The sequence below is a fragment of the Rattus norvegicus genome, chromosome 3 (genome assembly GCF_021556685.1).
Source record: "Rattus norvegicus strain SHRSP/BbbUtx chromosome 3, alternate assembly SHRSP_T2T, whole genome shotgun sequence".
Lineage (NCBI taxonomy): Eukaryota > Metazoa > Chordata > Mammalia > Rodentia > Muridae > Rattus > Rattus norvegicus.
In genome coordinates, this window is record NC_141536.1 from 58,868,294 (window position 1) to 58,881,541 (window position 13,248).

Genomic DNA, 13,248 nt, shown 5'->3' on the forward strand with positions numbered 1-13,248 from the left:
TGGGAGTTGAACTGGTGGTAAACATGACGGGTGGCAAATCTACCCTCAGTCTACCACTAAGCTACACCCACAGCCCGTGGCAAAAACACTTGACTGGTTCCTTTGGCTAGCCTGGCTCATTTTTTCAATAAGGTCTGGAAAAATTACCAAAATGGGGTTTAACATTAAAGAGGACCAGAGGAAGAGGAGATCCCCGGTATAAGTCAGGATTCACGAAGAGCTTTTGGTCCAGATACAAGGACGATGGACCAGGGAAACAGACTTGAAGCAGGCTGGTAGAGCCAGTGGGCAAGGCCCTTTCTTAAGGAAAGGAGACTGGAAGACCCTTGAATGGCTTTATTGTTCACTTCCTTGGCCTGCAAATACCCTAGCCCTCCCCTCCTTCTTCTCTAGGCCTTGTAGGAAAATGGGTCACACTAGGAGAGCTCTGGGGAGTTGGTCCCAGTGTTCCTCATTCCTGTCTGCCATTCCTTGGAGCAGCACGGAGGCCATCCCCGCGGCTGGCAGGAGAACACAAAGGAAGCCCCGATTCGGTCCCTGGACCTTAGGGTCACTGTAAGCAGGAGGCTGGTGTGATTTCCAGTCTCAGAGTCCCGGTCGCCCGCGGGAACAATAGCAGCCGCCTGCCCGGGAGGTCGGGCTCTCGGCACAAAGCCCGCTTGGTCCGCGCGGCTACAAGACTCGCGCTCTGACCAGGCTGCGGTCACTCGCCGGTGTTCCCGCGTCCACCTGGAACTCTCCGAAAAAGACAAACGGTGAGTTAATCACCCTACCGGCTGGCGGCCGCGTCCTCTGTGCCCGCCCTGGAGGCGGGATGGGGAGTGGGGTTCCTCTGTGTGTGTGTCTGGGGTGGGGGGCGGGAAAGGTTAGTCCTATTAAGAGTTCATCAATCACCGGTGTGCACTTTTCGCTCGACAGCGGTTCCTCCTACTTTGGAGCAAGTCTGGGCCAGCTGGGAGCCGACCAGAAACCGCAAGCGGAGGAGATGCTGGCACTCCGGGTGAGCGCTGAGGGAGGGGGCGACACACAGTCCTGCGCCTGCCCAGCAGCGACGACGTAGGCTCCAGGCACGCCGGAAGGGAAGGTCGGGGACGACTCTGCACTGCACCCGAAGGGAGGGCCACTACTTCCTGAGCTCTAACCACCGCCCACCAGCCCAGACCCCAGACCTCACACTTCATAGCAAACTTGCACCCACGCTGTCCCTTGACCCATTGTGACCCTGCATTCTCCCTCTACCCCAGTGACACTCACGTTGGTCTCTCTGTTCCTCTCTCTGAAGGCAGGGCAAGAGCAATCTCAATGAATCAAGGTTTCTTATTGACCCCAAGTCTGCCTGCAGGCCTCTGCGTGGGAGTAAGTAGGTCAAGGCTGCCACTGAACTTGGAGTAAACTTGAATTCCATTTAAAGTTACAATAAAAGTATGTGCATATCCATCTACATCACTCCCAACATCTTTCCTGCCTAATGCAGCAGCAAGACTAGTAAGTATTTTTACTTCAGCTTTTTTGGAAAGTTCATTTTAGTAGTATAAAGGAAAGATGGAGGTTTCCACAGACAGGCATGAACCTTGGAATTGTTTGCACCAGGTCCGTTTGGGTGGAGTAGGTGGTGACACACTCCTAACTACCTTCACTACCTCTGGAGTAGCAAATGCACTCTGTAAATTATAAAAGCTTTGGCCCAGTCCCCCTTTGTGCTTTTTTCTCTGGCTGAAACGCTTCTTCAGTTGGGTCAGCTGCAAAACCCAGCCTTCATCAAAGTCCTAGAATGTCTTCCTTCCCTCAGCCCTCTTTGTCCTTATTATTTTGGGTGGAAATGAACTTATTTTGTAAAAAAATGTCCTACTACCATTTTGTTTCAGACAGATGATGCGGCATTTAAGCTTAATACAATATGCTAACCCACTGAGCAATTAAAAAAAACCAAAAACTCTAAACTTGCTTCTTTTGTTAAGTTTGTCCTGTCCCTTTCTTTGATCTTCCACCAACCCACTAAGCAGTTCCTGTGTGCACTGCTTTATGCTGTGGGATAGATACAAGGCTAAGTAATTAACAGGAGGTGCCCTTAGTCTAGTGAGGGAGAGAGATTCTCCTACAGCCTGATAGGGCTATAACATACGTTTGCTCTCACTGTTCCAGAATAAAGGCAAGAGCTCTTAACCGTACTGTAGCATCAAGCCAGCTTCTCAAGTGGTTTTGGTTTTCTGAAGAGTTAAGAGCTTTTCAGGTCAAGGAAGAACCAGGCAGAGAAAGGAACTTATGCAAAAAAAAAAAAAAAAAGGGAAGAAAGAACAATGGCAGTAGATTGGAGTAGGGCACCATGGCTGGCAAGAGAGGAGTCTGGAATCAGGTCTTGAGCTGGGACAAGATGCTCATTATCTGACTGGATGCTAACTCTTGGGGGCACTGTGTCTAATTGGAGAAAGGAGATAGTCCAGTTTAGAGAAAGGAACAAGGTTGAGAAGAAGAGGCATTTAAGAGATTGGACTCAGAGCACTTGGTGATAAGCAGGATGGGTAAAATTCCTGACTTTCTGTTTCGAGGGACTGAGTGGGAGTCAAGCCATTAACTTCAATACATAGAGGAGGAGGAAGAGGCTGGGAGTGCTCAGTGCAGGTCTATTTGGTGCTTTCTACATTGTTACTGATAGACCCTAAGCGATTCACTTCATTTTTCTGAACTTCACTTTCGTCAACAAAACAGTCAATAAAGATATCTACCTCATAGGTTTATCATGGGGTGTGTGTGTGTGTGTGTGTGTGTGTGTGTGTGTGTGTGTGTGTGTGTGTGTTTGCCAGCACTCGAGCTAGAATTATCTTCGAAAAGCCCAAGTAAATCTTCTATATAAAGCTCAAACCTAGGGGAAACATACTCCCACCCTCATCATGGTGATCAATACTGAGATCCTGGGTGGCCACAGAGAAATAAGTCCCAGGGAAATTAAAAACAACACCACCCTACTGCTTTCCAGATATTGAACCCACCCTAATGCTCAGGGCGAGGTCAGATCAGATTAGTAGTCAGAGCCCTCTGCTTCCAGAGGGGGTGTTCTCTGGAGAATTCATATAGAAATGTGGTGTTGGTATCAAACCACTAAAGAGGAGGCCTCTTAGCAGATGTCAAAAAGCTTTTTGGCTTTTTTTTTTTAAACATCATATATTGGGATGCTTAAGTTCTGTGAGGAACAGCACAGTATAGGAAGAGCATTGGGCATCTGACCTTGGCCATTCACAGGGTTGTGGCTACCAGTTGCTTGTTTTTTTCTGTGCCAGTTATTGTCTGTGAAATAGATCAGATAAAGGGAAAATGACATTTTATGGGATGCTGTAAGGGTAAATAAAAGATGAAATTTTCTGTTTATCAGATTAAAAAAGAAAACAAACACCTTTAATACCCCAATGATTTGGTAAGGGTGTAAAGAAACAGGAACTCTGATAAGTAAGTTACTCATAGAAATACAAGATGGGTCTTTGCTTTACTTGAGACAGGGCCTTTCTCAATTTCTCAGAGTGTGCCTTGTGTTCTTCATTTTAGAATAATTTATTTTATTCTTTGTATATGACAGTTTTGTTCACGTGTAGACATGTGCACCACATATTTGGTGTCTAAGGACTTCAGAAGAAGGGATCAAATTCCCTGGAACTGGAGTTACAGACAGTTGTTGGCTACCCTGTGGGTACTGGGAATCGAACCCAGGTCCTCTGAGAGAGCAGAGGCAGGTGCTCTCAACCTCTGAACCATCTCGCTAGCCTCTGGCTTGTGTTCTCGGTCCTCCTTCCTCTTGAGTGCTGGAATTACATTGCTTCGCTTTTAAAATGAACAATTTAGCAGGATGCATTGAGAACATCAGCACATACACACTTTGACTGAGTAACTCCATTTCAAGATAGTTTTTTGAGACAGGATTCCTCTGTGTAGCTCTGGCCATCTTGGAACTTGCTCTGTAGACTAAGCTGGCCTCGAATTCATGGAGATCCTCCTGTCTCTGCTTCCTGAGTGCTGGAATTAAAGGTATGAGCCACTGCTGCCCAGCTTCAAGGGATTTCTTAATGGGTAACAACTTGTATATATGTATTTATTAGCAGAAGTTTGAAATGGGTGAAGACCTGTCAACAGGAACCAGTAAAATCAATTTGGAAAGTGTACATAGTAGAACAGTATGACATTTCAAAAGTTAGTTGTGTAGTTCTGTCTGTATTACTGTATGGGAAGATCTTAAGATACAACAGAGGAAAGTGCTGTTGTAAAAATATAAAAAATAAAAAAAGTAAGGTTGCCTTTTACCCCCACTAGGTCTGGCACCGAGGTGCCCCAAGATATCTGCTAGATATCTTAAGTCTCAGTCAGCAAAGCGTCTCACCCGCTCTGCTCTAGCCCATATCACACTGCCAAAGGCCTCTCTCTGAGCCTGGCAGCAATCTCTCTACTTATCTAGGTCCCAAGGCAAGTTTCTATGCCAGAAACACACATCCCAACTCCGTGGCGGCCCAGACCAGCTGCCCCACATCCCATTACACTTAAATCTACACATGAAAGAACACACAACACAATAACCTTTGACCCAGTTGCTAAGATATAATTGCCTACCTAAACATACAGAGCCCAATACACATCCATCCCTTAAAAACATTTGTAACAACTTGTAAAGGTATAGTGTGGAATCTTAACATCACCCGCCATATTGTCCTGCCATGGCTTCTCTCCCTCTCCCTCCTGTCTCTTCCTCCTTTCCGTTCCAGTCTCCTCCTCTTCCTTCAAACTTTTCTCCCACCCATCCTTCCTTCTTGTCCAATGACAGGCCTCCTTCTATCTTGTACCTGCCTCACCTGTGACATCATCCCACAGGAAAGAACACCAGAGCCATAGACCCTGACTAGCCGATGACCATTGGGTTAAAAATATGGAGAAACATGGATTGTTCATGTATAAAGTGTCTCTGAGAGGCCGGAGAGATGGCTCAGCAGTAAAGATCACTGAATGCTCTTCCAGAGGACATGAGTTCAATTCCCAGCTCCCACGTGGCAGCTCACAACTGTCTGTAACTCCAAGATCTGTTACCCTCACACAGACGTACATACAGGGAAAACATGAATGCACGTGAAATAGAAAATAAATAAAAATTAAGCGTCTGAAAAATATTCGTGAAATGAATAAAATTAGTTGCTTATGTGAAGAGGGGACTAGATGGCTGGGGACAAGGACTTCACTGCATGCTTCTTTGAATGAACCATATAGTTGTCAATGTATTACTTATTTTAAAAAATAAAGCAACATGTCATTATCACCACCACCACCATCATCACCACCACCATCATCACCACCACCATCATCACCACCACCATCATCACCACCATCATCATCATCACCACCACCATCATCACCACCACCATCATCATCATCACCACCATCATCACCATCATTACCATCATCACCATCACCATCATCATCACCATCATCATCATCATCGATACTGGTCATGGAACTCCAGGGCTTTGTGAATGCCAGACAAGCACCATACAGCTGAACTACATCCCAACCGTCAAGGCAACAAATCGGGAGTTGAGAGATGGCTCACCAGATAAGAGCACTGGCTACTCTCCCAAAGGACCTGGACTTGATTCTCATGGCCCACATAGCAGTTAACAACTGTATCTCCAGTTCCAGGGGACCTGATATCCCTATTCTAGCCTTGATAGGCACTGTACCCATGTGGTAAACAGATAAACCTAGAGGCAAAACATCGATATACATAAAAACAATTTAAGCAACAAAGTGTAAGTGGCCAGTAGATGTGTATCACATTGGTGTATGCCTGTGTGTACTCTTCTAACAATGTGAACAGAGCAGAGGAGAATGGAAGGCCTCTACACAGTACTGAAGACAGAAACCAGAAGATGTGACGATATAGAAGTTCATCTCGTACACGCCACACAGAGAAGAGAATGGTATGCTGAGAATCTTTTCTCATTGCTGGGATCAAACTACTGCCTTGTGTACGCTAGATAAGCATCAGTCTACCACCAGACACCCCAGCCCCTTTGCTAAGAAAATGTATAGCATATGACAAAGGGTTAACACACAAAGTATTTATGACTATAAAGAGACGATGCAAACCCTCTAATGGAAATATTAAACCAAAGATAGGCTATCTCGCATCCATTGCTTTTTGTACTTGCTCTACTTGATGAAACACACAGGGCCATTTCTTATGGTCCTTCCAGGGTTGATAGTCAACCTTCATGGGAAAAGTGGTGATGGGGACCTATTCTTCTTGGAGACTCAGGGTGGAGCTGCGGAAGTCTAATGTACAGGTTAAGCAAACTCTCCAAGGAAGAAGAGATCTCCCAGAAATGAGGGCACCTTCAGCACTGTTCTGCCTGCTCAGGACTGAGGGTGCTGTAGTGCCCATGGTGGAAAGGGGCTGCCTTCATTCGTCCTTTGTCCAGGATGTAGGAAGACAATGCACTGGGAAGTTCAAGCTCCATCATTTTTGGTAGGATAGCATTCTCATTCAGCTCCTGAGTAAAGCCACTTAAGAGTTGGACCCATTCTATGTGTAAGGTGTCTTCTAGCTTTCACCATACGCTGATCACCCTTTACCCAGAGGGAGTTAGGCCAAGGTGCTTGTCACCCCTTCTGGATCCCTTAGGCTCTGATGCCCTTTCCAGGTAAGTTGGGAGATGGAAGGAAATAAGACTTGAAAACCCCATTCTCATTCCTCTCCTTATAACATTGCTTCGGAAGGACTCCTGGATCTCTCTAAGGAAAGGAAGAAACAAATGTCACTTCCTACCCATTCAAGGTCAGCTAAGGGAATAAGTAGCAGAATGTGGTCAGTCATCGGGAAACACTGACTGGTCAGTAAATGACCACTTAAGATTCATTCATTCATCCATCTGTCCGTCCGTCTGTTCATTCATTCATTCATTCATTCATTATGTGTGTATATGTGTCTGTGTGCATATAAGCACACATATGGAGGTGTCCGAGGAAGGCAAAAAAATGTATTAGATCCTGGGGAGCTGGAGTTACAGGTCATTGTCAACTGTCCAATGTGAGTGGTGGAAACTGAACTCTGAACTCAGGTCTACAAGAGCAGCAAGCATTCTTAACCTTTGAACTCTCTAGCCCCAACTGACCAGGTCTCTAAGACCTTTTCTGTAAGTTTGGCCTTTATACTTACTTTTCTAACACTGCTACTCACGTGGCCACGATTCAGGTATGCTCATGTGTCACTTCCAGGTGACACTGGTCTTTCAATCTGTTCACTGTCCCTCCTACAGAAGCATTTCCTTGCTGTTCTGTTCCCCGAGTCCCATCTTCCACAGCGAAAAGTTTCACAGTGCGGTTTTGAGTAACAAGAAGCTTGTTAAAAATAAAGATTCCTGAGTCAGTAGGATCAAAACCTCTCATAGAGCGCCAGTGAAACGTCACCTTTAGACAGCCCTGTGTGCCACTGCTTCTCAACCTGTGGGTCACGACCTCTTTGGAGGGATGACTGACCCTTCCACAGGGGTCTCTTAGGACCATTGGAAAACATAGACATTTACATTACAATTCATAACAGTAGCAAAATTACAGTTGTGAAGTAGCAATGAAAATAATATTATGGTTGGGGGGGGGGTCACCACAGCATGAGTTGTATTTAAAGGGCCACAGCATTAAAAAGGTTGAGACCCTCTGCTCTATGGTGACTCCATAATTGCAAATTAGTTTTGGGTGTCGATAACTCGAGGGTACTCTTCCCTAAGCTAGTCCTAAATAATGGTAGCATATACTGGTTCTGTTCTTTATTTCTGACCAACAGACATGTATTAACTGCCTACCATGTGTCCAGATCTGGTTGGCCCATGGGCCTTATCTGTAAGACTCAGGGAAAGGCACAGCATTCTACTGTTTCTGTAGGGAGGGTCCTGTTATTAGACTGCTAAGAAGTTTAAAATTCCTATTTTTAGGACCTCTTCATCCTTACCTCTATGCTTTGATGGCTGAAGATACTTTAGAGAACTCTACCCTAATCTCTCTTCTCTTAGTCTGGCATACAACATTTTGGCTCCCTTAATTTACTTCCAAAAGTAGAGAGTCAGCTCTGCCTTGGATCTATGGAGTCAAGAGTCTGATTGTGCTTTACTATCTCCAGGGGTTATCGAGCAATGTTTACAGCAGAGGGTGTCCTGGTGTTTCTTAAGACCAGCTTTAAACACACAGAAGATAGGCCACCAGGAGCCACCTCTTCTATCAGAAGAGAAGCTAGCAGGCTATTGGATTGGGAGAGAAAGGTAGTGGGGGAGGGTGGGAATGTGGATGGCTGCTGTGGTGAGCAGACAGGCTATTTCAAAGCATTCCTACATCAAACGCATTCTGGCAATCGGCCCCTTGGCTGTCACCTCCCATGGAGAGCTCACAGCACTAAGACACATAGGGACAAGTGGCCCTTGGGGATTCAGGACTTACAGAGTAATATAATTTGTAAGATATTTCCCTCATGTTCTGTGAATACTGGAGACAAACTGTTGCTAAAATATATCCTCTATTCACAAATTTTTAATGCACATTTTCCCGCATTAATACCTTCTGATCTCTCCTCAGATAATTATAAACTAAGATTACTCTGGAGTAGGAGGTGGGGGATACAGTGTCAGAGCATTTGCCTAATTTGTGTGAGGTTTGGGTGTGTGATCTGTGTGTGTGTGTGTGTGTGTGTGTGTGTGTGTGTGTGTGTGAGAGAGAGAGAGAGAGAGAGAGAGAGAGAGAGAGAGAGAGCGCACAAATGGAAGTAGGATGAACCTAGCAGAGATGAACATTGTTCCTTTGCTTTGAGGATGATTTTTTCTCGTCATAGTAAAATGTCCTTGCCTAGTGCAGATGGCAAACATCTGCTGAATTTGGCCATGAAGTGACCAGAGGTTTGGCTTCCAACAAACAACAAGTGAACCAACTCAAGGGCTGCGTCTGTAGCTCGGTGGTAGAGCACTTGCTTGGCAAGTGTTGGGCCCTGGGTTGGGTACCCAGCACATTGAAACCAAAATAAAAGAACCAATCCTGGATCCAAAACATCAGTCTGAGCTCCAGAGCATAGGATACCCCAAGGACTCAAAAACTAAAAGAAGAGAGGATGATAAACAGACCGTAGCTCTCCGTTATGGGTTCACCAGGTAACTACAGTTGAGCCTGAACATATTGAAACCTACACCAACCTCCGTGTCTGATGTACACTCTCAATACGATCATTAAAACTAACAACAGTACAAATACCAACAGCTAGTTATTTAATTTCAGTATAGTTTCTACTTCAAGCAAAGACCGAATCGCCAAAAATATGCTCCAGGGAAGGCGGATAATGAGTGGTTTTAGGTGGAAGGGCTGTTTTTAGTAGAAGGATTCTACTTTCCATTCAGTGTCAAGAATCCCACACTCTTGTAGCTTTGTGCTCAGTTACACGTCCCCCCCCCCCACTTCCATTCCCAAGTCTAGGTTCTTAAGCTGCACCAGCTTCATCTCACCAGCATAAAATACTTTTGCTGTAGCTTTGTTTACTTACAAGTCCACAGCCCTGGAAGGGGCTCACTCCCTGGACTATGATGCCTGAGTAGAATGTTAGGCGAGGGCTCAATCGCTGTTTTAGGACAAGTGGACGCAATGACAACACCTTACTCATTCTAACTTAGAGGCTGCGAAAGATCAAGTGTTGAAGGGCACTTGAGTAAACTAGGAGCAGAATCTTCGCTACACAGGCTTTTAGAAAACCGCCTTCACTCTTACTTAAGGCTGTATGTGAATAACCTGTATTTATTTATCTTGGCATTTTCCTACTGCCCTAAAGAGGAAAACATGAAAAGAAACGGTTAAGGAAGTTGGAAAGTTTGTCAGTGTAAAGCCTGTCTGTATAACCCTTCTCCTCTCCATTTCCTGTGCCAATTACACTTTTATTTCCCGTCTCTCTACACTCAGTAAACAAACCATATTATCAAGGGAAAGACGTGAGCCCATTAACATCACGAGCCCTCAGATTACACTCACAAGAGACGACGCAGCACTTATCTGATGGAACAGAAGCTTTAATTGCTTTAAGGTACAAGCCAGTCCAAAGCTCTGAGATCTGACCAGTCCCCAAGATGCCCAGCACCCGCTAGCCAAGAGTCTCCTTGAAAGCATGCACAGCTCGCGTGCCAGCCTTCTAAATAGTATACAAGGACCTCTCAGGGTACAGGGTGGATTCGGTATTCTGATGACCTCGTCAGAGGGGAAAATCCGGCTTCTTCCCCCCCCCAACACAGAAACTTATTTTCTGCCCAAATCCACACTGACACTGCAAACATCCATCCTCAGCATGTCACCACAAATTGTAAGGGGAGCTGAAGAGAATGAATGCTGTGGGGGATGGTGCAAAGAAAAGATAGTGAAAATGATTTCATCCCCTGTCCTAGGTGGTCCCCAGGAGTCGTCAGTGAGGGAGAAAGGAGGGAAAAGGCAACGAACGTCTCCTCCAGGTTTGGGTCAAGAAAACTCGAATGCACCCCGAAAAAGGGGCAAGAGTAACTGGACCTTCGCAGAGGGAGGGCTGGGTAGAGTTCCCGCAGGGCAAAAGCAATACTTTACCCAGCCTCCTCCAAGCCCTCTGGTCAGTCCCCAGGGGTCGAAAGAGGGACCAGCCCTGACCGCTGCATCCCTCACCCTCCACTGCCTTTCTCCGGCAATACCTGTCCCGGGAGCTGATGTCCAGGGTTCTCGCCCCGCCCTTCCGCCGGCGCCGCTCTCTCTGGGCTGGGCGGAGGCCCCCCGGACGCTTTGGCTAAGTTGGCAGCAGGGCAGGCGCGTGGAACCGCACTCCAGTCGGGACCGGCCAGTGCGGGGAAGGCGCCGATTGGCGGGCTGGCACCACGTGGCTGCCGCCGCCGGTATATGAGGCCACTATTTACCTCGGGCTCGCTCGCCATGGCTCGGCGAGGGCAGCGGGGGTAGCGGACCGGCAGGGTGCGGCGCCTGGGTCTCGCGGATCGAGCCATGAGCTCCTACCTGGAGTACGTATCGTGCGCTGCGGGCGGAGGCAGCGGAGGGGTAGGCGGCGACGTGCTGGGCTTCGCACCCAAGTTCTGCCGCGCCGACGCGCGCCCAGTGGCCCTGCAGCCCGCCTTCCCCCTGGGCAGCGGCGACGGCGCCTTCGTGAGCTGCCTGCCCCTGGCCGCTGCCCGGCCCACGCCTTCACCTCCCGTAGCCCCCGCGCAGCCCCCGGGCCCGCAGCCGGCCGCGTCCCGGTACGCGCCCTGTACCCTGGAAGGCGCCTACGAACGGGGCGCCGCACCTGCCTCTGCCGCCGAGTATGGTTTCTTGGGGTCCGGGCCGGCATTCGACTTTCCGGGCGCGCTTGGGAGAGCAGCGGACGACAGCGGCCCGCACGTCCACTATGCCACCTCGGCGGTCTTTTCCAGCGGAGGATCATTCCTGCTCAGCGGCCAGGTGGACTTCGCTGCCTTTGCCGAGCCTGGCCCCTTTCCCGCTTGTCTCAAGGAACCCGCAGACGGCCACCCCGGGCCCTTTCAGACTGTGTCCCCGGCCCCCGGAGCCTGCCCCAAGCCCGCCTCGCCCACCTCCGGCCTCCCGGCCGCCCACAGCACTTTCGAGTGGATGAAAGTGAAGAGGAACGCCCCCAAGAAAAGTAAGGAGGTGGGCGCTGGGGGGAGGCACCTGGGGTCCAGGGAGCCGCCTCCTCCATGAAGAGCTGGGAGCCTGTGGCCACCGAGCCCTGGAGAGAGCTTCTGCCCCTAAGCGGTCAGATCCCAGGGTCAGAAAATGCCCCAGGAGCTGAGAAAATTAGGACAGAGGCCTCGGCAGAGCGCTTCTTCTGGTACAGCTGTGTCTATCACTCAGGAGGGCTGCGCTGTGACTTTGATCTTAACTCCTAGTCCCACTGGGTAGTTTCAGCATCTCCTCATCCTGCTCACACCTTGTCTTTCTTTATGTTACAGGCAAACTGTCCGAATATGGAGCCACAAGCCCCTCCAGTGCCATCCGCACGAATTTCAGCACCAAGCAACTGACAGAACTCGAGAAAGAGTTTCATTTCAATAAGTACCTAACTAGAGCCCGACGCATCGAGATAGCCAACTGTTTACAGCTGAATGACACCCAGGTCAAAATCTGGTTCCAGAACCGGAGGATGAAACAGAAGAAAAGGGAACGAGAGGGGCTTCTGGCCACAGCTGCCTCTGTGGCCTCGCTTCAACTTCCCGGGTCAGAAACAAGTCCCATCAAATCTGGCCGGAATCTAGGAAGCCCTTCTCAGGCTCAAGAGCCTTCCTGAGGCCCACTCTTAAGGCTGAGGACCTTTGGATTATACAGAAGTCACAGACTGCCCCCAGCCACCTTTGTATAGACTTAAAAGCTTAGTCTAGGCTGGAGACGGGCGTGGGTAGAAGTTAATACGGATTTTACTTGGCAAAGGAATTGTCTATACTGGCTTCTGAGGCCCAGAGGCTATGTATAGAGATATATATTTGATACCTTTTATTTGCATATTATTTTTGCCTCATCAGGGGAAAGCTGTCTAGCTACCAGCCTAAACGCTGCTATGTTAGTCATGAACAATTCTTGGGTACGGAATGGCAGGCCTTCTTAGTCTGATGTGGTCAAAACGTACCTCTCTGAAGTCATTTCAGTTTTAAGTTCCTGGACAGACTACATATATTCAGCTTCCTGAAATGACCAAAGCTAGCCAGGGTTCCCTCAATGGAGCTAAGCTGCTTCAATGATGTTCATATTGTACTCCAGTTTTATTTAAAGTCGTTCCTACCTCTTCTTGTGCCTGAGTGAAGATACACAATCGCTCTTTAGTTGGTACCGGAATAAATCCATTGGGTAGATAAGGATTAGAATCTAATTATACCTTGACATCAGTTACTCAAACTTGAAGTATAAATATATACAGTATGTATATTTTTTAAAGATTTGCTTGCAGTGAACCCTATATATGACATTTAATGTCATGCATAGCATGTAAAGATTTTGATCGTTTTTTTGGTAATAAAAGTTACAGAATCTACTATTCTCTGCCTTTTCTTACATCCCTTTCATTTTGATTCCTTAAGCTGATCCAGTTTCAAACTGAGAGTTTGTTTACATTGGTAACCAAAGGGTGTCACCCTCACCATTACCTCCTCCTCTTCCTTTTTTTTTTTTTTTTTCTTTCTGAGAAGAGTTTTTCCGTGTAGCCCTGACTGTCCTGGAACTTACTCTGTAGAGCAGGCT

The 13,248-nt window shown here is 47.5% G+C and overlaps 1 protein-coding gene and 1 long non-coding RNA gene across 2 annotated transcripts; both read left to right on the forward strand.

Annotated features, from left to right (window-relative positions):
- Positions 1 to 391: 391 nt before the first annotated feature.
- Positions 392 to 1,940, forward strand: LOC120101574 (uncharacterized). Its single transcript, XR_015684950.1, has 2 exons — positions 392 to 755; positions 919 to 1,940. It is a non-coding gene; the product is annotated as an uncharacterized LOC120101574 (long non-coding RNA).
- Positions 1,941 to 10,903: 8,963 nt separating this feature from the next.
- Hoxd1 (homeo box D1) lies at positions 10,904 to 13,043 on the forward strand. The gene is given in 2 exon segments (NM_001105884.1): positions 10,904 to 11,659; positions 11,970 to 13,043. Coding segments are annotated over 2 exon segments (987 nt in total). The 5' UTR covers positions 10,904 to 11,007; the 3' UTR covers positions 12,305 to 13,043.
- The last annotated feature ends 205 nt before the right edge of the window (positions 13,044 to 13,248 follow it).